This window comes from Populus alba, chromosome 1, assembly GCF_005239225.2.
Source record: "Populus alba chromosome 1, ASM523922v2, whole genome shotgun sequence".
Lineage (NCBI taxonomy): Eukaryota > Viridiplantae > Streptophyta > Magnoliopsida > Malpighiales > Salicaceae > Populus > Populus alba.
In genome coordinates, this window is record NC_133284.1 from 53985383 (window position 1) to 54008781 (window position 23399).

General features: G+C 30.1%; 2 protein-coding genes and 1 pseudogene across 3 annotated transcripts; 2 read left to right on the forward strand and 1 right to left on the reverse strand.

Annotated features, from left to right (window-relative positions):
- LOC118035897 (putative germin-like protein 2-1) overlaps positions 1 to 16391 on the forward strand; it is a 45490-nt pseudogene extending 29099 nt beyond the window's left edge.
- A 544-nt stretch (positions 16392 to 16935) lies between these two features.
- LOC118035912 (probable protein phosphatase 2C 20) lies at positions 16936 to 18363 on the forward strand. The gene is made up of 4 exons (XM_035041585.1): positions 16936 to 17034; positions 17566 to 17726; positions 18000 to 18070; positions 18182 to 18363. Exons 1-4 carry the CDS (start codon positions 16936 to 16938, stop codon positions 18361 to 18363), a joined length of 513 nt encoding a protein of 170 aa, XP_034897476.1.
- Positions 18364 to 18851: 488 nt separating this feature from the next.
- On the reverse strand, positions 18852 to 23243 carry LOC118035898 (histidinol dehydrogenase, chloroplastic). Of its 2 annotated transcripts, none has more exons than XM_035041566.2 (15): positions 23089 to 23243; positions 22807 to 22925; positions 22586 to 22707; positions 22419 to 22471; positions 22256 to 22328; positions 22013 to 22114; positions 21830 to 21931; positions 21638 to 21709; positions 21501 to 21563; positions 21360 to 21401; positions 20838 to 20897; positions 20592 to 20702; positions 19921 to 20091; positions 19489 to 19579; positions 18852 to 19310 (listed from the first exon to the last, which is right to left on the reverse strand). In XM_035041566.2, exons 2-15 carry the CDS (start codon positions 22916 to 22918, stop codon positions 19027 to 19029), a joined length of 1458 nt encoding a protein of 485 aa, XP_034897457.1. In that variant the 5' UTR covers positions 22919 to 22925; positions 23089 to 23243; the 3' UTR covers positions 18852 to 19026. The 2 variants fall into 2 exon arrangements, with proteins under 2 accessions (XP_034897457.1, XP_034897458.1); XM_035041567.2 differs by having other exon boundaries at positions 22807 to 22906; positions 23089 to 23117.
- Between the last annotated feature and the right edge of the window lie 156 nt (positions 23244 to 23399).

Below are 23399 nucleotides of genomic sequence, written 5' to 3' on the forward strand. Positions count from 1 at the left end.
TAGAATTCACAATCACAAAGACAAGAGTTACTGAGGGAGAACTCAGCAATTCAAACGATTAGCAAGATCACAGCTTTTTTCATTTAAATAGTTGAATATGTGTATTTATTTGAATGTCCTTGCAAGTTCAAACTTTCGAAAATGAGGAGATTTGAAGATGTTATTGCAACAAGTGAAGTATTCATTTGAAGTAACAAAATTCAAAAGCTTGGACATTGACTCATCAAAGTTGACATAGGAAATTTTTTATTACTTTGAAAATAGTGCATATGATCTGAATAACATATGCATTACAAAGACATGGAAGGAACAGCTCCATTTGAGAAACATAGAGAAGCATTTTATCTCTATGCAAAAAGTCTAGCAGGAAATGCTTCCTTATTAATAGTGCCAATCTTGGACTTTTTCTGCAGATCGTTCTTAACTTTCTAGCGTGAGTTTTTCATGTTCGTTCTTGTTTTATTGTTAAAAAGAGTAATATAAATTCATTCTCTTTTGAGTTATTGACATGGTAAAATCACTGAAGTTCTATTTTAATTTTCTTCCCTCCTTGATATAAAATTTTTCCTCCAAGTCCTTTAAGGTTGAGAAGGTGAGGCTGAAATCCATTATGCTCAACGGGTTGATTTGAAAAATCCACAATTCAAAGCTTAACTAGAGCCGAGTTTTAAGTTGAACTCGAAAAGATATTAATCCAATGAAATCGATGAAATTCAATTGGATTCTTAATGACTTAATTGACATAGTTAAAATTGTCTGAATCAACAATAAAAAATAAAAAACAACATTATTTTAATAAAAATAACTGGTTTGTTAGTCAATTCTCATGTTGTGTTTAACAAGTATGCTTTTATTTGCTTACTTGACCTTTGAGTTCTGCAAAGCTGTAGATTTGGTCATTTACAGTTGAAGAAGAAGAGATAGAGAACAAAACAGAGAAGACAAAAAAAGAAAATGAAACATCCAAGTATAGCTTTCACACAGAACAAATCTGATGAAACAGAGTCGTTGAAGAGTAAAAACAGAGGAAACAGAGTGATTTCAAAAAAAAAAAAAAAAAAACAGTGCATACATATTTGGTGCTGCATAAATGTGTATTATTTAAGTTGGGCTAAACTAAGATCCACTGAAATTGCATTTTGGGCTATGATAAAAACAATTAGTTTGGCCCATTAATTATCCATCCATCCATATTTTGCTGTTTATTTGCTTCAAGTCCCTGTTTGCCCCATCATCTCCTTTCTTTCAAGTGCCTGTTTATGAACGCTGGAGCGCACCCTCTTTTTCAAGTTAAAAGCATATCATTTGATGCTTTTGGTCTGGAAACACAGGTGCAACCGCAGCCATGCCCGTGATAAAGAAAATGTCTTCATCATAAAACGATTAAGCACCAAACTGTTGCAGCTCCACTGGAAGCGTATAAAAAAACTTTTATCTTTTATGTTGACAAGGAAAAGCTTGTTGTATTTGTTTGCTGAAGATATTAATTTGTTCATATTCATTAATAAGTTCAAGTTTGTATCTTATTCTATAAATTTTATAAATTAAAATTTCCATCTTTATGGTGATATGATATAATTACCTATATTATTATTTAGTTATAAGTCAATTTACTTGATTGATTGATTGACTTAAAGATTAAAATACAATTCTACAATTATCCTTAAGCATTTTTAATATCAAAATCTTGTAAACTTATCCGGAGATACGTGAGGGCTCAAGAATTCATTAAAACTTGTAAATGTAAGTTACAATTTATAAAATTCTACAAAATAGATACTCACTTAAACTTTCTAGTCCAAATAGATATTTTTAAATCTAAAAGTGGTAAATAATTAATAGTAGCTCAATGAGGTAAATTAGCTTGTAGATAAATAATAATGCAACTAATTATAACAAGAACCATAAATATATTGGTTACAATTTATAAAATCTACACAACAAATACAAACTTAAACTAAATAATTAAAATGCATCTCAAGAGATATCTTCGAATCTAAGAGCATATTAAATTACCAATAAACAATAACGCAACTAATTATAATAAAAACTATAAAATATAAGTTTTAGTTCATAAAATCTTTAGAATAAGTACTAGAATTGGCATTGTCGAATCTCATAGCATGATAAATAATCAAGAGTAGCTCAATCGAGTAAATTGACTTATATATAGCTAAATAATAATGCAATTATTTATAACAAGAACCATGAAAAAACAACATCATTTTAATAAAAATAACTGATTTGTTAGTCAATTCTCATGTTGTGTTTAACAAGTATGCTTTTATTTGCTTACTTGACCTTTGAGTTCTGCAAAGCTGTAGATTTGGTCATTTACAGTTGAAGAAGAAGAGATAGAGAACAAAACAGAGATGACAAAAAAAGAAAATGAAACATCCAAGTATAGCTTTCACACAGAACAAATCTGATGAAACAGAGTCGTTTGAAGAGTAAAAACAGAGGAAACAGAGTGATTTCAAAAAAAAAAAAAAAAAAACAGTGCATACATATTTGGTGCTGCATAAATGTGTATTATTTAAGTTGGGCTAAACTAAGATCCACTGAAATTGCATTTTGGGCTATGATAAAAACAATTAGTTTGGCCCATTAATTATCCATCCATCCATATTTTGCTGTTTATTTGCTTCAAGTCCCTGTTTGCCCCATCATCTCCTTTCTTTCAAGTGCCTGTTTATGAACGCTGGAGCGCACCCTCTTTTTCAAGTTAAAAGCATATCATTTGATGCTTTTGGTCTGGAAACACAGGTGCAACCGCAGCCATGCCCGTGATAAAGAAAATGTCTTCATCATAAAACGATTAAGCACCAAACTGTTGCAGCTCCACTGGAAGCGTATAAAAAAACTTTTATCTTTTATGTTGACAAGGAAAAGCTTGTTGTATTTGTTTGCTGAAGATATTAATTTGTTCATATTCATTTTGATTAATAAGTTTAAGTTTGTATCTTATTCTATAAATTTTATAAATTAAAATTTCCATCTTTATGGTGATATGATATAATTACCTATATTATTATTTAATTATAAGTCAATTTACTTGATTGATTGATTAACTTAAAGATTAAAATACAATTATACAATTATCCTTAAGCATTTTTAATATTAAAATCTTGTAAACTTATCTGGGCTCAAGAATTCATTAAAACTATATAAATATAAGTTACAATTTATAAAGTTCTACAAAATAGATACTCACTTAAACTTCCTAGTCTAAATAGATATGTTTAAATCTAAAAGTGGTAAATAATTAATAATAGCTCAATGAGGTAAATTAGCTTGTAGATAAATAATAATGCAACTAATTATAACAAAAACCATAAATATATTGGTTACAATTTATAAAATCTACACAACAAATACAAACTTAAACTAAATAATTAAAATGCATCTCAAGAGATATGTTGGAATCTAAGAGCATATTAAATTACCAATAAACAATAACACAACTAATTATAATAAGAACTATAAAATATAAGTTTTAGTTTATAAAATCTTTAGAATAGGTTGACACTAGAATTGGCATTGTCGAATCTCAGAGCATGATAAATAATCAAGAGTAGCTCAATCGAGTAAATTGACTTATATATAGCTAAATAATAATACAACTATTTATAACAAGAACCATGAAAAAATAAGTTATAGTTTATAAAATCTACAAAACAGAATACATACTTGCTAATCAAAATCATTCTAAATAAATATTTTCAAATCCAAAAGCATGTTAAATAAACAATAAACAATAATATAACTAATTGTAGAAAGAACCATAAAGACACAAGTTAGAGTTTCTAAATCTTTAGAACATATACAAACTTAAACTTACATGTCAAAATGAACTTGAGCCTATCTTCGATTCTAAGAGTATAATAAATAACCAATGTTCATTGTGCAATTTAAATCCTAGCTGCTTCAACTCATTTTGATGTATATCATAATAAATAAAAGAAAATTGAGATAAGAAGAGAACAATTAGAGTGAGATAGTAGTTTAGTTGAAATAATCAAGTGATAAGGAGTCAACTAGGAGAGAGGACATTCTTAGTTTAAATCTTGCCTCTTGCATTTCTCAACCCACATGTAAATGTGCGATCAACTCGAAGCCTCGAGTTGACGGGCTTTCCCCTATAGTTTGTTTTTTGGGAGTGATCATCCACCAGTTGATCGCATTCAAGAGTGTGTCCATGATATAAAAAGAAAAGAAAATGTGAACAATTAATCTTACGGGAAATAATGTTATAAATGCTTAAGGTTGTAATGTAATCAAACAAATATTTTAGTTGATTTTATAATAATGTATGTAAAATTTGGGAGTGGCCTTGTTTCTATGTTGTTTGCACAAATTTAACGAAATTCAATACCTTATAGTGTTTCTTTATCTTTTGCTTATCTTTTTACAAAACAACTTACCACACTTTTATTATTGTCAGATATAAGCCAATTTCTCTAATTAAGCTACTATTGATTATTTACAATGTTTCTAGGTTCGAAGGTGTGTGCTCATATTCATTTTAATTAGTAAGTTTAAGTTTGTGTCTTGTTTTGTAGATTTTATAAACTGTAAATTATATCTTTATGGTTTTTGTTATAAATAGTTGCATTATTGTTTATTTATAAATCAATTTACTTGATTGAGCTACTATTGCTTATTCACTTTTTGATACAAAGATAACTATTTAGATTCGTTTTAATGAGTAAGTTTAAGCTCGCATCTATTATTACGTAAATTTTAGAAGCTATAACTTGTATATTTTTTGTTCAATTTAAAATTAGTTGTATTATTGTTTATTGATTATTTAACATGCTTATAGATTCAAAGCTATTTGTTCATATTTATTTTCATTAATAAATTTAAGTCCATATCTTCTTACTTAGATTTTATAAATTATAACTTACATCTTTATGTTTCTTATTATAATTAGTTGCATTATTATTTAGTATTAAGCCAAATTACCTGACTAGACTACTTCAAGATTTTAAAAAATTAGTTATGTAGATTTGAAATGCAACTTGTATTATTGTTTTTTTTGTTATATTCAGTTGCATTATTGTTTATTCATTATTTAATATGCTTTTAGATTTGAAGATATCTATTTAGATTCATTTTAATTAGTATATTTAAGTGTGTATCTGTTGTAAATATTTTATTAACTAAGACTTATATCCTTATAGTTCTTATTATAATTAGTTACATTATTGTTTCTTGATAATTTAATATAGTACTTTCATATTCGAAGATATCTCTTCATATTCATTATAATTAGTAAATTTAAGTTCATATTTATTTATATATTTTATAAACAGTAACCAATATCCTTATGATTCTTGTTATAATTAGTTGCATTATTATTTAGCTATACGCCAATTTACCTGATTGAGTTACTGTTAATTATTTACTGCTTTTAGATTTGAAAATATCTAGTTAGATTTATTTTGGTCGTTAGGTTTAAGTGCGTATCTCTTTTATAGATTTTATGAATTGTAACTTATAGCGTATCTCTTTTGTAGATTTTATGAATTGTAACTTATATCTTTATGGTTTTATAGGATTCTTGAGTCCTCACATAAATTTTAATATTAAGAATGGTTAGGGACAAGTGTAGAACTACATTTGAATCTCTAGTGCAGTCAATCTTACGAAAGTAATTACTTTATTTTTTTGTCAAAATATCAAGCTTATTGAATTTGTGGGAAAATACATGAAAGTGTGATGATTATGTTTTTATCTTGAAAAAAAAAAACATAACTAAGGTATTGAATTTTGTGAAGTATGTGCAAACAAGAAATAAGAAGCTAAAGACATTGAATTCTTCCACTACATTATCATAATAACAACCTAAATCTTGTTTAATTACATTATGCCTTTAAGAATTTACAACATCATGGTGTGTGGCATTGATTCTTCTCTTCTAATTTCCATTTTCCTCTATTTTTTTATGATAGATTTTCATCATGGTTAAAGATAGATAGTGTTTAAATTGCTCAATAAATAGTTCTATAATAACAATGTCAGCTGTTTGTATGATAGCCATTTATGGTATATATGTGATGACCACCAACTACAAATCTGTATATTTTATTTTTGAATGATGTAATTTGTCATTGTAGAAGCTATAATAATTGCATGTCTAGTGACAAATGTTGGTTTCTTGCTTAATCTTGGCCTATATATAGTCCCGTGGGTTTGCCATTTTACTGCACAATTAAGCTTTCAGGCCCCCCCGAGCCTCCCTCCACTCAAGAGTTTCTCTAAGTTTGTTCCTTTCTTCACTTTCAGAATGGCTAGCACTCCCTTGCGCCAACAACTTAGCATCATGAGGCAATCATTCTTTGACGAGGTCTTGCTTCACCAATGAACAACTTCAAAGTCATTTCTGTTTCTTTTTCTTCTTCTTCTAAAATCGATCCACAAATCACGAAGATTACACTAACATGCATGTTGATTCTTTCAGGGACTTCTGGATCAAGGACAAGTGAGTTATCTTGAGACTCTTGAAAATGAAGATGATCCTGACTTCATTGAAAATCTTTTTACCTTGTTTTTAAGGGATTCATCCAGATATATTGCTTCTATCGAGAAGGCTTTGTGAGTAGAGCACTGTGCATGTTTCTGTGGTTTTCTTTTCTTTCTTTACTTTCAATATTACTGATAACCCCAGATGATTATATCTTTTTTGTTGTGTTAATCTGTCTAGGGAGACAACCCCAGTTGATTATCTCGTCATGGAGAGAATGATGTATCGACTTAAGGGTAGTAGTGCTAGGTAGGGGAAAATTTATTTGACAATGTATTACCAAAATATTGTCTTCTTATATGGTATTTCATGATCATAACAAATTTCTTGTAGCCTTGGCGCGTCAAAAATCAATGCTGAGAACAATAAACTCAGAAAACTTTTCCAAGAAGGGGATATGGAAAGGTTAGATTTATATTTCTCTCTAACTTTTAAAATACCATAGCTAATGTTTCATGTAAAAACCAGAAATATTAAATTATTTCTACAAAAATGTTATAGTGGCAAGGCAGCTCTCCAGAAACTAAAGGCTGAACATGTCAATTTCAAGCAAAAACTTTCTGTTTATGTCGGGGTAATTCTCTCACGCTAATAATTTCTATTTCAATTTATGAATTACACACGATTTTTCTTTTATATATATATGTTCTTATTCATTTTCTTCTCTTTTTCAGATGTTGAAGCAAGCCAAACTTTCTGAATATTGAGCCAAAACTTCCACCAAAGCAGAAAATCTCCGGAGATGTGGTTCAGTGATTCGTGTGGGGGAGAATTAAATCCATGGATTTCATGTTGCTTTATGTTCATGGGTTTTCTTCTAAGCATGTTGTTAGTCAAGCCTTTTATCATTAGTTCAGTAGGTTAATAGAATCTAGATATCTTGTGCCTTCTCTCCGTGGAGAAAAGATAAACAAGAAATCAGATTTTATGTATTATCATCATATCTATAATAAAGATTCATGATCTCATTCTAAAAGGAAAAAAAAATTATTTTGACATCTTAAAATCTAATACTGACAAGTGCGAATGAGTTGATTTTAAGTGTTTAAATTTTATAATATCTTTTGATAATTTTTATTGCACCAATCTTTAAAATGCAATTTTTTTAGTAGAGTTTTTCAAAATAAATTATGAAATGTTTTTGAAAAATCACATAAAAATTCCTAAAAAAGAAGTTGACATTATTTTTTCCTCGATAGAAGTATGAACGTGAGTTATATATAAATGGTGAGTTTGTAATGCTTAATGATACAATCGATCACAAAGGATATAAGCGTTCTACAATCCTTAAAAAAAGACCCAAACTAAGGCAAACAATTTTCATTATAGAGTGAAACAGGGCTAAGTGATATGTTATTATTTGGTAATATGTTTTTTTCCCCCCAGAAATGAATCCTTGCTTTGAAAATCAAATTTTATTTTTGTATTTTTTATAATAAAAAATCACATCATGAAAGAAAATTAAAAAAAAAAAAAAAGATTTCTTCCTTCAATTCTTCATTGAGTTGCAACTCATTTATATGGTTTCATGAGTCACCTTGTTCTCAAGATATATAAGTGATGCAAGATGAAGCTAAACAATACAATAATAAGTACCTAAAGAAAAAAATAAATAGATTAAAATAGGGTTAAAGTATAAAAAAATTCTAAAATCTTTTTATATATAGGCTAGAAAAACCAACCTCGACTAGAAAGAAAATCAAAATACTAAAATATAAAAGAAAATAACATAACATAAAAAAAAACCTAGAAAAAGAAAAGTTAAACAACAATTTCTAGGCTTAATTTTAAAAGATTCATCCACCAGTCCATAAAAAATTCTGTTAAGTTATCCACATAAAATATATCTTTATATAATTGTTCAGAATCCCAATTTTGATTTTGAGTTGTAACTTATTTATATAATTTTAATGGAATCTTGAGTCACCTTGTACTCTGGATAAGTTTAAGAGACTTTATTTTTAAAAATTCTTACAAATCAATTGAAGAATTGTATCTGTCAATTAATCTCATTAAAGTTAAGAAAACAAAATAAAAATTAATCTCACTAAATTTTAGACAAAAAATAAAAAAAAAATATTGAATAATCAAAATCAAATTAGACTTTATGATCAAGAACTTTTTGGTATAATTATGTTTTTTTTTTTTGTGTTTATGATCTTCTTTTTTTTGTATTATTTTCATCAATGTTAAATATGAAAATTTAGAATTTCCTAAAGTATACGCTAGTAGTAAGACACTCAAAAGATTTAGATAGCTAAATTTTTATTAAATGCTCTTTACAGCCAAGTAAAATTTTCAATCTATGTGCTTCATAAGATAAAGATATGGAGAATACTTCACCAAATGAAATAATTTGTTTCCATGAACATGCAAAATTAGATTTAATCCCTAAATTTATGAGTTGGTTGCAATGAATTTTGAAGTCCGTATCTATTATATAGATTTTTAGGAACTATAACTTGTATATTTCTAGTTCTTATTATAATTAGTTGCATTATTGTTTAATGATTATTTAACATGTTTTAGATTCAAAGATATTAATTTGTTCATATTCATTTTGATTAATAAGCTTATTCTGTAGATTTTATAAATTATAACTTGCATCTTTATGGTTCTTCATATAATTAGTTGCGTTATTATTTAGTTATAAGCCAATTTACTTGATTGATTGATTGATTGTTTGAACTAAATATTCAAATGCAATTCTACAATTTTCCTTAAGCATTTTTAATATTAAAATCTTATGAACTTATCTGGAGGCACGTGAGGACTCAAGAATCCATTAAAACCTATAAATATAAGTTACAATTTATAAAATCTACAAAAGAGATATTCACTTAAACTTACTAATTAAAATAGATATTTTTAATTCTAAAAGTGGTAAATAATTAATAGTAGCTCAATGAGGCAAATTGGCTTGTAGCTAAATAATAATGCAACTAATTATAACAAGAACCATAAATATATTGGTTACGATTCATAAAATCTACATAACAAATACAAACTTAAACTAACTAATTAAAATGAATCTGAAGAGATATCTTTGAATCTAAAAGCATATTAAATTATTAATAAACAATAATGTAACTAAGTATAATAACAATTATACGATATAAGTTTGAGCTCATAAAATCTTTAGAACAGGTTGCACGTAAACTTATTAATCAAAATGAACTTGAATTGGCATTGTGAAACCTAAGAGCATGGCAAATAATCAATAGTAGCTCAATCGAGTAAATTGGCTTATAGCTAAATAATAATGTAACTATTTATAACAAGAACCAAGAAGATAGAAGTTATAGTTTATAAAATTTACAAAACAATATACATCCTTACTAATCAAAATTAATCTAAACAGATATCTTCAAATCCAGAAGCATGTTAAATAATCAATAAACAATAATGTAACTAATTGTAGAAAGAACCATAAAAACATAAGTTAGAGTTCCTAAAATCTTTAGAGCATATACAAACTTAAACTTACAAATTGAAATGAACTTGAACATATATTTGAATCTAAAGAGTCAATAAATGACCAATGTTCATTGTGCAATTAAAATCATGGCTACTTCAACTCATTTTAAAGTATATTATAGTAAATAAAAAAAAATTGAGATAAGAAGAGAACAATTAGAGTGAGTCAATTGCTCAGCTGACAATAGTCAAGTGATAAGGAGTCAACTAAGGGGAGAGGACATCCTTCGTTCAAATCATGCCTCTTGCATTTCTCAACCCACATGTAAGCATGCAATCAACTCGAGGCCTCGAGTTGATGGGCTCTCCCCATAGTTTGATTTTTAGGAGTGGTTATCCACTAATTGATCGCATTCATTAGTTGAATTTTTAATATTGTATGTAAAATTTTAAAAAATAAAAAATATATAATAGAAATCTATTGAAGTTATTTACTTCATAAACATAAACAAATAACAATGCCTTCTTTCTCCATTGTTTGCACATATTAAACAAAATCCAATACCTTAATAATGTTCTCTTTCTTCTTCTTTTTTTGAAGAAAAAAACGTGTTACCGCACTTTCATGTATTAATTTCCTTGTATATTAAAAAAAGATGAGTATTTTTTAGAGAAAAAAAGAGATAGTATAAATTATATTATAACCTTAAAGTCTAATATAGTTTTTAGTTTTTCATAAGCATTACCAACATTAAAGTCTCACAATCTTATCTAAAAATAAATGAGGACTCAAGAATATATTAGAAAACCATAGGAATGTAAGTTGCAGTTTATAAGTATATAGAACAACTTAAACTTACTAATCAATTAATGAATCTAAACTAAAATCTTCGAATAAAAAAGCATAGTAAATAATCAATAGTAGCTCACTTAAGTAAATTGGCTAATAACTAAGTAATTATAGCATTGGCATATAAATCATGCAAATAATTGTGAATGAATTCCAAAGTTGACACAAAAATAGTTGCTTTGGATAATTCCTTATTCTTTATATACTATTTCAAATGTACTAATACAAGAAATATTGTAATAGCCATAAAAAAGCAACAATATACGTAACTTTTAATTGTTAGGGCTAAAATTAGCTTTTAAAATGTTTTAGAGATCACAGTTCCATCACCATGGGCCATAAGGATGACTTTTGAGTTAGAATATAGTTCTACATTTTTAGCAAGTATTCTTAATATTAGAGTCTCAAACTTATTGGAGCAAATGATGATAAAAAAAAAAAATCCTTATTATTTAGAATCATAAAGATATGAGTTATATAGTTCATAAAAGTTTTATTAAATATATACGAACTTAAAATCTTATCGAAATGAATTTGAACAAATCATACCTTAATAAAAGCATGAACATGTTATGAAACTATTGGAGGTATATGTTAAACATTCGAAAGATACTAAGTCCATCCATGAAGCCAAGTTTGAGGAGCTTAAGGATCTTATCAGTAGGTTATCTTACCAACAAAGCTTTATTTCACAGAAGTTAAAACTATATTCTAGTGAAACTAGTACTATAAAGACTCGAATGAGACTTCTCTAATTTTAATGGTGATGATGTACAAAAATAATTATATAGGTGCAACCAACATTTTTATATAAAAGAGATTGTTGATTCTGTAAAGGTTAAATTAGCCTTATATTAGCCTTATACTATCTTGTGGAATGATCTTTTATTGGCACCAAAACTTCATAAGAAGCAAAGGTAATCAAGTAAAGACTTGGGGTGAACATATGAAAGCTATATGCTGCAAGGTTGGGGGTTAGAAAGATCCTTTAAAGAACTTAAAGATTTTAAGAAAATGAAAGATCTAGAGAGTTACATTAAAGACTTTGATATTTTATGAAATAGGGCTGAAAATAGTGAAACACAAGCTTTAGTGTCTTTTTATAGGAGGGTTCAAAGGTGGGAATGAAAATTTTGGTGAAAAAATTTAAACATAAAGACCTAAAACAAGCTTACAATCTAGCACGCTTATAAAAAAATATTATAGCCTATGGAAGAACCCACCAACATTATCCCAAACTTACAAAGTTCCCTCTTCATTAATTATTAACAACCAAAAACCCCACCAAAATAGCATGTTACCCTTTCCTAACCAAAATCTTTATTACAAAACCAACCATGAAACCTACCAAATTTATAAGAAATAAGGGGTTGGATTAAAGGAGAGCCAAGAAATTGTGTTTTTTGTATGATGAGAAGTTTATACTGGGACATAAATATAAAAACAAGAAACTATACTCTTTGTGTATAACAAAGGATGATGAAGTGGAGCATGATGATGAAGTTAAGGAAGAGGAGTTCAATCCTAAGCAAATTACCCTACACATCTTAATCAATATTTTAGAGGGAGTCACCTGTTTTCACACTCAAAAGGTTAGTGGAAGGGTGGATAAACATCCACTATTTATTATGTAGACTCTGGTAGCACTCAAACCTTTTTGTAATATTTGTAGTTGACTAGATCTATATTTAAGTGCTCTACTTCTTTTTGCTATATAATTTTATTGTATAATATATTATTTGTATGTTAAGGTTTATTTGAGATTTGAGAGAAATTGATTTTATTTGTTATCTGATGAAATTTAGTTTAATTTTATAACTTATGTTTGTTATAATTAAAGAAATTATAGGTAATAAATAGTACCAATTACATTTTGTTAATTTATTGTTAAGTTAGAAATTTATGGAAAATTATTAACTTAGGTGCTTTAGCATATGTTTTTACTAATCATTAACAAACATTGTTTTTAGAATAGTTAATATATTCATTATTCTTAGGTTTTTACACATCTAGTTGTCTCACTTGTTTTACATAAATTATTATAAAATCAACTAAAATGTTGGTTTGATTACATTACATCCTTAAGCATTTATAACATTATTTCCCATGAGATTAATTGTTCTCTTCTTATTTCAATTTTCATTTATTTATTATGATATACTTTCAATAAAATTGAAGAACCTATGATTTTAATTGCACAAATAACATATTTATAATAACATTAACATTTTAGTTGTTTTGCATGATAGTGATTTTTGTTATATACATGTTTACTATCAATTATAAATTTATATATTCCTTATTTGAATTATTTGAATATAGAGATTGAAATAAAGATCCAGAAGTCAAGTTTCTATTTATTTATATCAAGAAAATTAGATATTCAAGTTTAAATATATATGCGCGCGCGCGCCCGTATTATATCTATATTAGGATATGTGTATACTATATTGGATTAAAAAATATATAAATATTCTACACATATATTATACAAAATATATATTTTAGATTTTAGGTTAGGTTTGATAATATGCATACTTTATTCATTACTTATCGAGTAAAGTAATTATTTTTTAAAAAAAAAAAACCTCACCCATTTAAATCAGTTTAGTTTTATTAGATTTTCAGAATAAATTTCCATCCTTATTTGAATGGTGTAATCTATAATTTTAGAAGCATTAAAAATTGCCTGGATAGTGAAAAATGTTAGTTTCCTGCATCATTTTGGCCTATATATTACTCCCATTCCTTTGCCATTCTACTACACAATTCAGCCTTCAACCCTCCTATTTCTTTTCTTCTCTAGAGACTCCATTCAAATAACTTTTTTTATTTTGTTTCCTTCTTTTACCTTCAGAATGGCTAGCACTCCCTTGCGCCAACAGCTTAGCACCATGAGGCAATCATTCTTCGATGAGGTCTTAATTTCTTCACCAAGGAAAAATTTCAAAGTGATTTCTGTTTTTTTTTTTCTTAATGCACAAACTATGAAGAGTACACCAGCATTTTAAGCTTGCATGTTGATTATTGCAGGGACTTTTGGATCATGGACAAGTGAGTTATCTTGAGACTCTTGAAAATGAAGATGATCCCGACTTCATTGAAAATCTTTTCACCTTGTTTTTAAGGGATTCATCTAAATACATTGCTTCTATTGAGAAGGCTTTGTAAGTGGGTCTAGTGCTAATTAATTGAAATTTTTAATTTTTAATTTTACCAAGATGTTGATTATATATGATTTACTTTTCCCCCCCTTATTGTGCTTGCACAGGGAGACAACCCTTGATGATTTTCCCTTCATCCTTGAAAGAATGATGTATCGGCTTAAGGGCAGTAGTGCCAGGTAGGGGAAAAAATGAAAATCAACATCATATATGGCATTTCATGAGATAATAAAATTCTTGCTGGGAATATTTAATTTTTATTTTTATTATTAATGGAAGTTTGCAATGTTCTTTCTTGTAGCATTGGTGCGACCAAGATCAATGACGAAACCAATAAACTCAGAGGATTTTGCCATGAAGGGGATTTAGAAAGGTGAGATTTATGTCTTTGAAAGGAACCATAGGTCATATGCTACATGTAAAAGACACAGAAATTTATTTTTGCATGATTTTTTTATAGTGCCAAGGCGTCTCTCCAAAACCTAAAAGCTGAACATGCCAATTTCAAGCAAAAGCTTGCTGTTTATGTTGGGGTAACTCTCCCACTCTCACTTCTGTTTCAATTTTTGAATCATACACGATTTTTTTGTATGTTCTTGAACATTTTCGTTTCAATTTTCAGATAATGAAGCAAGTCAAGCTCTCTGAGTGCTGAGCAAGATTTTCCACTAAAGCAGAAAATCTCCAGATGATTTGGGGATTTGGTTAAGGAATTTATGTGGAAAGAAATTTAAATCCATAGATTTGGTCAAGCCTTCCCTTTTATGGCTAGTTTAGTAGGTTAGGAGAATCTAGATTTCTTGGAGTTCCTCTTATAATCGAGAATAGATGGACAACAAATCAGATTTCGTTTATTGTCTTTGTACATGTAATAAAGATTTCTGATCTCATTCTGAAAAAAAAATTGTTCTCTATAAGACCAACACCTATTAAAAATTAAAATTAATAAGTGAAAAAATTATCAAATAAGTTAATTATGCATATGCGAGTTTTTTTTTTATAATAATAGATTGATTTATTAATGAAACGGACATTAATTTAGATAATGGCTAGCATATACAAGTTGTGAATGTTTTGATAAATTCAATGGCATTAATATCAAAATATTGTATTTTTTACATAATTTTTAGGTAGTATTTGTTGATTATTGTGGAGATAATGAATATATATATATATATATATATATATATATATATAAACATGTTTTCATGTCTTTCTTGTTTTAAAATATACAACCCCATTTAGATATTATGGAGGAAATAAAAGATAGAGATGGTAAGAATATAAATCTATTTGATTGAAAAAATAAAAACAGGAATATAAAATAAATATATTTATGAGATAATTTTTTTTAATTCAATTTATTCAATGGCTTCAGGTTATGATTTTGTAAAAGATTAAGAGCCATTATAAAGCCTCCTTAATTAAATGATGATAAAAATATATGAAAAAGGTAGAGTTGGTGTTTATCTATAGCATGAACCAATTCACTCAGTAAAACTTGCTAGTTGACTCTCTTATAAACCAATTCTTTAGTGAAATTTTAACCAGTTAGATTGAAAATCATGGTTTTTTTATTAAGCATAGTATTTGCAAAGTATCATTAATATTTTAAGAGAATTTAGGTTATGTTTGTTATGACTTTTACAAATTGATTTAAGTGTTTTTTTTTTAATTTATAGTTTTTTTTATAAAAAAAAGTCATAAATATATTTGGTTGGAAATAACTTTCAATTTAAATCAAAATGTTGTTATAGAATTGAGTCAAGATTTTGATTTAATCAAAAGTAAAAAATCTTAACTTTTAACTTATAGATTCTATACAATAATTTATAGTACATTTCTTCTTACCAAACATATTTCCAACTTTAATTCATTTAAACTCATTTTTATCTTAGATTACTTCTGCAAAATAACTTTTGGATAATGATTCAAAGTTAAAAATTATAATTTAAAAGTTATGTAAAACGAACTTTTATGATAAAATATAATTTACCCTTAATTTATGAAAATAAATTCATGAATTTCAAATACCAGGACTTGACACACTTGGTATCTCTGTTGCACGCATTGACTACGCACCATACGGCATTACCCTCCACATACACACCCTCGTGCCTCCGAGATCTTGACAGTTCTTGAAGGCAGTCTTGAAGTTGGATTTGTAACATCTAACCCTGGAAACCGTCTTATTACCAAGGTCTTACAGAATGGTGATGTCTTTGTGTTCCCTATCAATCTTGTTCACTTTCAAAGAAACGTGGGAAAGAGCAATGCGGTTGCCCTAGCAGCCTTGAGCAGCCAAAACGCAGGTGTCATCACCATTGCAAATGCTGTGTTCGGGACTATTCCGGAGATCCCTGATGATGTTCTTGCAAAGGCTTTCCAGTTGGACAAGAATGTAGTCAATTTCCAACAATCAAAGTTCTAGACAAGGAATGGAAAATAGAGTTCGATTAGTCTTGTACTTGTCTTTGTGTGCGTATGCACTTGTGCTTCATTACATGATGGTTTAAGTTAAATTGTATTAAGTGGATTAAAAGGTGTTTAGTCTCTCTTTATTAGCCACCACACCTGACTTCATTTTACAAGCCCCTTTCATGTATGAACCCATTTACCAAATTTTAGTGAATGGCAATATAGATATGTAGTTTGGTATGTTCTTGATTCCCTCTCATGCTTAGGAGTTTTTTTTTTTATTAAAATGATGTTGTTTTAAATTTTAAAAAAAAATCTTGAAATAATATTTTTAGATATTTTTTTTTTTAAATCTCCAAGTTAACCTACCAATCTATAACTTAATTAAGCTTTAAACCGAGTTAAATGATAGATTATGTTGTATAACTAATATAAATTCAATCACAAATAAACACACAAAATTAAAATTTACCAAAAGTGTAGATACTTGTATCCTATTCTTACTCTTTGTGACTGCATGTTGTAGAGGTACCAAGCTTGTATAAAACATGATCACCATGTTATTATGCCTGCTTGAATTAGCAGCAGCTATACTCTTTAACGAATGTGAAGAAGGTCAAGCTATAGCTATCATCAAATATTTGAACACCATGAAGGTATGCCATCCAGCTTGCTTGTTATCTTACTAGCGCTTACATTTGCTTCTCTTTTATGATATTTAGCATGTCCCCAAACCAAGCATGGAGGCCTAGATTGTTGGAATCGAAAATCAGAGACCCAAAGGAACATGTATGAATGAAAGTATAGAAATTCATATTAAAACTATCAATAAATTTATTATATGTATATGTTTGTCTTTTCAATTAACATGTTTATATCGTTTTTATATATATGAGACTAACCAAACACAACCCTGGAGTGCAAGTCCCATGGTAGTTATCTTAAGGAATGTTGGTAATATATGAGTTTACTGTTCTTCCTTATGTGCTCAAGGAAGGGATCCTGTAAGTCCCATGTAGAGCAAAACTTTGACATTCTTTTGTTTCCTGAATTCTAAACTTCCTTTGTCGTTAAGGAAGGACTAGCTGAATCATTTTGCAGGATTAGAAATAGGGATTTCTGATATCTATTTTCTGCTCAATGGATGTTGTAATCTGATCATTTCTGATATCTACGTGTGACTCAAGGAGGACAGTGGATATGATTCTTCCACTAACGATGAAAATGATGAAGAGGCGGAACCTCCTCGTCAGAATGTCATCCATGGACACCATATGGTCCGAGGAAAATTGGGCCATGGAATGGAAGATTATGTAGTGGCAGAAAATAGGAAAATCAATGGCCATGAGTTAGGGCTTTATGCGATGCCTTCGCTGCTATATTCTTGGTTTATAAGAACTTTTGGACAAGAAATTCCTTTTTTTTTTTTTTCATTTTCAGCCTGATTTCTGGGAAAACCTGAAGTGAGCAATAAGAGGACGTATAAGGTTACTGATAATGAGATTTTGGATAGAATAGTTGGTTCTCGAGGAGAGTAGTCAACAGCAGTTACAGCAATACTAGTTGATAAAGAGAAGTTAATCGTGGCCATTGTTGGTGATTCTCGGGCCATCTTATGCAGAAATGGTGAGGCAACACAAATCTCAGTAGATCATGATCCCCAGAAGGAGAAAGAACATGTTGAAAGCAAGGGTGAATTTGTGTACGAAGCGCCAGATGCACACAATTCTCCTTTCTTCTGAGGATTGAAAGCGTAGGTAGCTCCTTTCCTTTCTGCATACAATTAATCCATGATTGATTCAGGCAAGGTGCCGCGTGTGGACGAGCAGTTAGAGATGGCAAGGGCTTTCGGTGATGGGAGATTAAAAGAGCATATTACTTCAGAACCAGATATAATGATTGAACATATTGATGAAGATACTGGATTCATAACTTTGGGGAGTGATGGCTTGTTGAAGGTTAAAAAAAGGCTTGACTTTGCCTAAACTTGGCACATTGTTATCATTTTGGCTGCGTATTTGAGGGAGCATAGCAGAACCAGAAGGAATATATTGGTGATGTTTTTCCTTGAAATAAAGTAATGACCCTAGCAATCTGTTATATACAGGTGCAAAGAAGTTGATTGAAGAGGCATTAGCCAGGGGAAGCATGGATGACATCTCTTGCATGGTTGTAGCTTTTCTCTAATCATGTTCTTGTTAGGCTCCGGACAACATCTGAGCACTTGTCTTTGCTTCTTACTGTTGTCACCTGTTTTATTAGGCATAGATTTAAACATTTCTGTTTTTCCCGTTTATTCTTCCTGACATTTGTGAGGTGGATGAGTACATTAGGATATTTAGGGTTCGTTTGACTGGCCTATAGATGCTAGTCCATTCCCTGCCATTCCACAAACTAGAATCTGCATGTCAACCAACAGGAAACAGCATTTTGTGACCTCAAATCAGATAGTACCATTCAATTTCTATGCTCCTTTTAAGAACATGAACCAAAAGAGATTTATTTATGATTCAAAGGGTTAAAGTTGCATTACATGCCAAAACTGCTTAGGGACAAAACAACGTGAGGATTTTTGTCGACTCGAGTGGGCTAACAATTTAGCCCCAAAAAACAATTATATATAGAAGATCAGGTGCCTAATCGATACACTATCTCGTATTGGAAACCTGTCTGGCTTCAATATCCTGAAGTCTAAGAGTTACAGCTCTCTTGTGGGCGTCCAGCCCTTCAACTTCTGCCATGGTTGCCACATACGGGCCAAGCTTTCTAAGACCTTCCTCTGTCAACGACTGCACCGTCATGTATTTCTGGAAAGAGTCCAAGGATACCCCACCATACATCCGTGCATATCCATATGTTGGAAGGACATGATTTGTCCCACTGGCATAATCCCCAACACTCTCTGGTGTCCACGGACCCAGGAACACAGAACCTGCAGTGAAAATTATCCAAGGCTGTGTCATATATTTGTTCTCTTTTAAAACAGTTGGGGGCATTCACTTGTTTTCAAAGGTAGACATAGAGTGTGGGATCAAAGGTGATGGTAACAACGTCGACAAAGATGGCAAAAAAGCTGAAGAGAAATATTAGATAGCATTGAAAGACCATACCTGCATTCTCAATAAAGCTCTCCCACTTTTCTGCTTCTTTTACATTAATGATCAGATGCTCAGGTGCATACAAGTTTGAAAAGGAGACAGCCTAAAAGACCCAATTATCAAGTTATTAGTAAACAAGACAATTTTTTAGCAATTCCTAAAATGCCAAACAATCCATGAGAACAATCTGGGAGAAAATGTACTTGGGCTTGTCAAAAACATTTTTCATGCTTGTTAACAACATAGCCTGCAATTAGTAGCATCAAGCGGATTTTGATAATTATGATTCAACAACTGCATGTTACAATTCATTAGACAGTAAGAACTTATCCAGTTGCTTCCTATATAATTCTAGATCCCACTATCTTAAAAATGCAGAGAAAGCAACTTTCATAGATTGAAGCAACAAATACCCAGGTATGAATTTTCAAACAGTGGACTGACCTCAACCATGTCACGAGCAAAGACAGTGAAACTGTGGCTCAGGGCTTTTGAAGCATATTCACCTCTTGGTAGGCTTTGACACTGCTTACTTATTTCCTCTTCAATGGCTTTCATATCCACACCATCCCCAGCAACTACAAGAACAACCTGACTGTCAGGGCCATGTTCAGCCTGGAAAATTCAAAGAATTTAATAAAAACATCAGAAAAGATAATCTCTGGCATAAATGAAAGCAATAAACATCTAATCCCTGATACAAAATCAAGGCTTTGAAAAAGGCCTTAAAGGAAATTTTGATTTAATTTTTTACATTGATGATTGAAAAATGTGACGGTGAAAATTTTAGTATACTGCCCTGATATGGAGCACAGATTCAACCTTTTATAAGGAGAACTAAATATACCACATCGTAAATATCTTTTCATGTTGCATAATGTAGTATAGAACTAAGTATATGACAATGCATATTGATATATCAGTTTATCCTGCTTTATCTCAGGGGGCAAAATAATTTTGCTTTCTTCTGCTTTCCATACAAATCTATCACAATGTAGATTTCATTAACGAGGGAGGATTATATGCAGATGAAATATATGTGCCACCCACATAACATGAATATGAATATATATATATATATATATATATATACTAAAAGGAAAAGTGCTAAGCACCTGGGATAGTAAATCTGCAGCTATATGAACAGGACTAGCATATCTGTCAGCAATGACTAAAACTTCAGAAGGCCCAGCTGGCATGTCAATTGAAATCATTGCTTCACTGTTCTGTTATGTAAATAAAAGAAAAAACAAGGAGTCAAATTGGAAAAAAGACCAGCATTTTCTAGCCAGACAGAGAAAGAGATAGAGTAACTTAGACTAATAGACTTCAATAACTTCTATTGGTGAGAGTATCCATACTTGGAGAATCATTTTTGCAGCTGTCACATACTGATTTCCTGGTCCAAAAATCTTCGCAACCTACAAATTTCAACCCAAAAAAGCTAGCTCATTACAACTAGTAAAGAATTAGATCTCTAGAGTAACTAAAAAGCTTCTAAATATAGAAGCTTGCTATATCTTGTGTTAATACAAAACTTGTTTGAAAGTTGACTTTCTCATTTGAAAAATTATCAACAAAACTATCTTTGCTGATTTCTCAACAAGATTTTTAACATAAATTTGAGAGAATTACAGTGAGGTAAAGAGAGAAACCCAATATATGCAGGACCACCTAAAGAGCATACATTTAGCATTTGAGATGGAAAACAAAATAAGCTTTTTTGTTTATCAATTCCATAGTAAACAACATAATCTGGTTAGCAAACAGAAAATGCAAAACACAAGAATAAAGACCACAGAGGACCAATAAAAGGATTATATGTTCTTATTATCAGCTTCAGCTACTAACAATTGGGAAATAAGATGATGAGAAGTAAATACCTTAGGGCAGGATTCTGTTCCCCAAGCCATTGCAGATATGGCCTAGAAATCAAAAGTTCATAAGACCAATAGGAACATGAATACAATAAAGATAATTGTGCCAAGTGCACAAAAGAAATGATCACAAGTTTGTTTTCTAACCTGAGCTCCACCAGCTTTAAGGATGTGAGTGACACCAGCCTTCTTGGCACAATACAGTACCTCCTACAGAAGACCATCTCATTGAGTGCATGCTTTGTAAGCATATAACATTTCAAAAGCAAAAAAAAAAAAAAAACCTTGCATATGCTGCCATCCTGAGCTGGGGGAGTCGCAAGGACAACAGTTTTACACCCAGCAATTTGTGCAGGCTGGTTTACAAAACAAACTAAACTGTCAACCAAACAAACTTAACCAGAATGTGGCAATCATAATAAAGATTTGAACTTGAACCAGCCAAAATAATTTGATACACAATGCAATCAACTTACAATAGCAAGCATCAGAGCTGTGGATGGCAAAACTGCAGTCCCCCCTGGTACATAAAGACCTACAGAACTAATGCTTCGCGCCGCGCGTTTGCAAATAACACCCTAAAATATTTTGAGGTGTTCTAAGCTTTGTATCAACACAATATGCAGTAAAGCAAGAACAAATCTCTAGTATTGACATACCTTCATGTTTTCCACACTTTTTTCAGCTGATTTTTGAGCAAGATGAAATGCATATATGTTGTTATACGCCACATCAAATGCTTCTTTAACAGCTGCATCAAGCTGCAATACAGCAAAAGCCAAAAGATGGAATGTTTGAAGTAACATTTGGACCAAAAATAGCAAACCATACAAATCACTGAACAGATAAAATAAGAAGTGCAAGGAATTTCTTTTACTAAAAGATATGTTTTTGGATTTCACCTCCGGATCAGGAAGCTCAGAAACATTCTCGACGATCTTGTCTAATTTGACTTTGTCAAATCTTGAAGTATAACTACAAAGAACATATAAACAAAGCCTCTTTACTAAAAATAGCTCAATGGTAAAACAATAAAGATAAAGTACTAATTAAAGAATCACTAACTCTTTAACTGCAGCATCACCTCTTTGACGAACATCATCAACAATAGGATTAACCTAAAAACCAACAAAAAATTAGCTTAACAGAACTTCCATACAACAATCTTAAATTTAAAGAAACAAAAAATACACCCTTTTTCAAAACAAAACAAAACAAAAAGGGTCACTTACAATTCCAAAAATGGAAGAAAAATCAATACGAGGCCGAGCTTTCAAACTCTCAACCTCTGAATTATTAAGTTCTGACAACCTATAAGACTTCATTGCACACATTACTCTCTTCAACTTAAACCCTTCAACAACAACAGGGAAGAAAAATAACCCATCAAATTAACAATAACAAGAAGAATAAAAAACAAGCAAAATTGAAACTTTTTAAATGGAATACATACCCAAGAAATTAGAAGATGGGTTGTATCTGGGTTTTGGAGAAGCAAAGAAACTGAATTGTGGAAGCTTTGTTAAAGTGTTGTTCTTGTTAAGTAACAGAAGCTGGGAATCCATTAATCACCTTCAATCAATCAGATTAATCACGATAAAGGACATAATGAGAAATGAAAATTTTAGTATGAAGTTACAAACTTTATCACAATGTAGAACTTTAGAGTATAAAGTGAGAAATTAAAGATGGGAACTTTATAAAAGAAAAATGGAGGAGATTGTTATTGAGTTACCTTGTAATTGAGAAAGATGGTGGTGATAGTTAATGAAGAGTTGTGACGGCGGCGGTGCTGCTGCTGCTTGTTTTTAGTTAAGTGTCTGTAAATAAGAGAGCCGGTCAATGAAGAAGAGTGATTTTTGTTGTTTGAGTTTTCTTGAAAGAAAAAAGTTGACTTCACAAAAAGAAAAAGAAATTGGATTTTTCACTTTTTCAGTTGGAGTTGCATATTGGTTGTTTGAAATGTTGAATTTATATTGTTGGCCCTCCAAAGTTCTATCTTTTTTGTTTCTTCCTCTAAATATTGGGTTTTTATTTTCACCCTTG